A 713-nucleotide genomic window follows, 5' to 3' on the forward strand; every position below is an offset into this window, starting at 1 on the left:
GACATTAATTGTCAATAAATAGTTTATTCAAATAAAAAGTTGACAATTACCTTTATGAAATTATCTCTAAATAATTTAAATTGTAATATATAAATATTATGCAAAACATCGTTTAATGAAATAATGTAAAATAAAAAAAAAAAAAAAAAGAAACATTATACCTGAGAAGGTCATACATAAGATCTCGTATAATGATAGCCCATGGGCCGAATAAATGATGAACGGTAAGAAAGTCCAAAAATTCAACAAAAGAAAATAATAAGGCAAGGGCAAATAGTTGATTCTTTAGATAAAGCATTGTTCGTACAAAATGCATCTTCTCATCATCATTTAAATGTTCCATAAATATAATGGGTAATAAAAATGCAAGCACATGGACTGCTATTGCAATTGCGCTAAGTATTAGGATTAATACCTGAAATTTTACATACAAAATACTTAAATTGCATGCAGCATGCAACATATGGCATGCAATATGATAATAAAATTTTTTTTCTTCTATTGTATAACTTCTTTATATTTTGGAAGTTAAAAAAGCATTAGTAACTAATTAATGTTATATCAAACAAATTAATCTTATAATGATGACATTAATGATGACATAATGACATTAAATAATGTCATCGTTGAACAATGATAACTTCTCTGTTCAATTGTATTTAATCATACTAAACAGTAACAGATAATGATGATTATCATATTCTGATTATCAA

The 713-nt window shown here is 25.0% G+C and overlaps 1 protein-coding gene across 1 annotated transcript; it reads right to left on the bottom strand.

Moving 5' to 3' along the window:
• Positions 1-161: 161 nt before the first annotated feature.
• LOAG_15897 (hypothetical protein) lies at positions 162-415 on the bottom strand (the record flags this gene model as incomplete). The annotated part of the gene is made up of 1 exon (XM_003151385.2): positions 162-415. A coding segment is annotated over one exon (252 nt), but the record flags the coding sequence as incomplete, so codon positions are not given.
• Positions 416-713: the final 298 nt, after the last annotated feature.

This window comes from Loa loa (genome assembly GCF_000183805.2).
Source record: "Loa loa unplaced genomic scaffold supercont3.3118, whole genome shotgun sequence".
NCBI classification, from domain to species: domain Eukaryota; kingdom Metazoa; phylum Nematoda; class Chromadorea; order Rhabditida; family Onchocercidae; genus Loa; species Loa loa.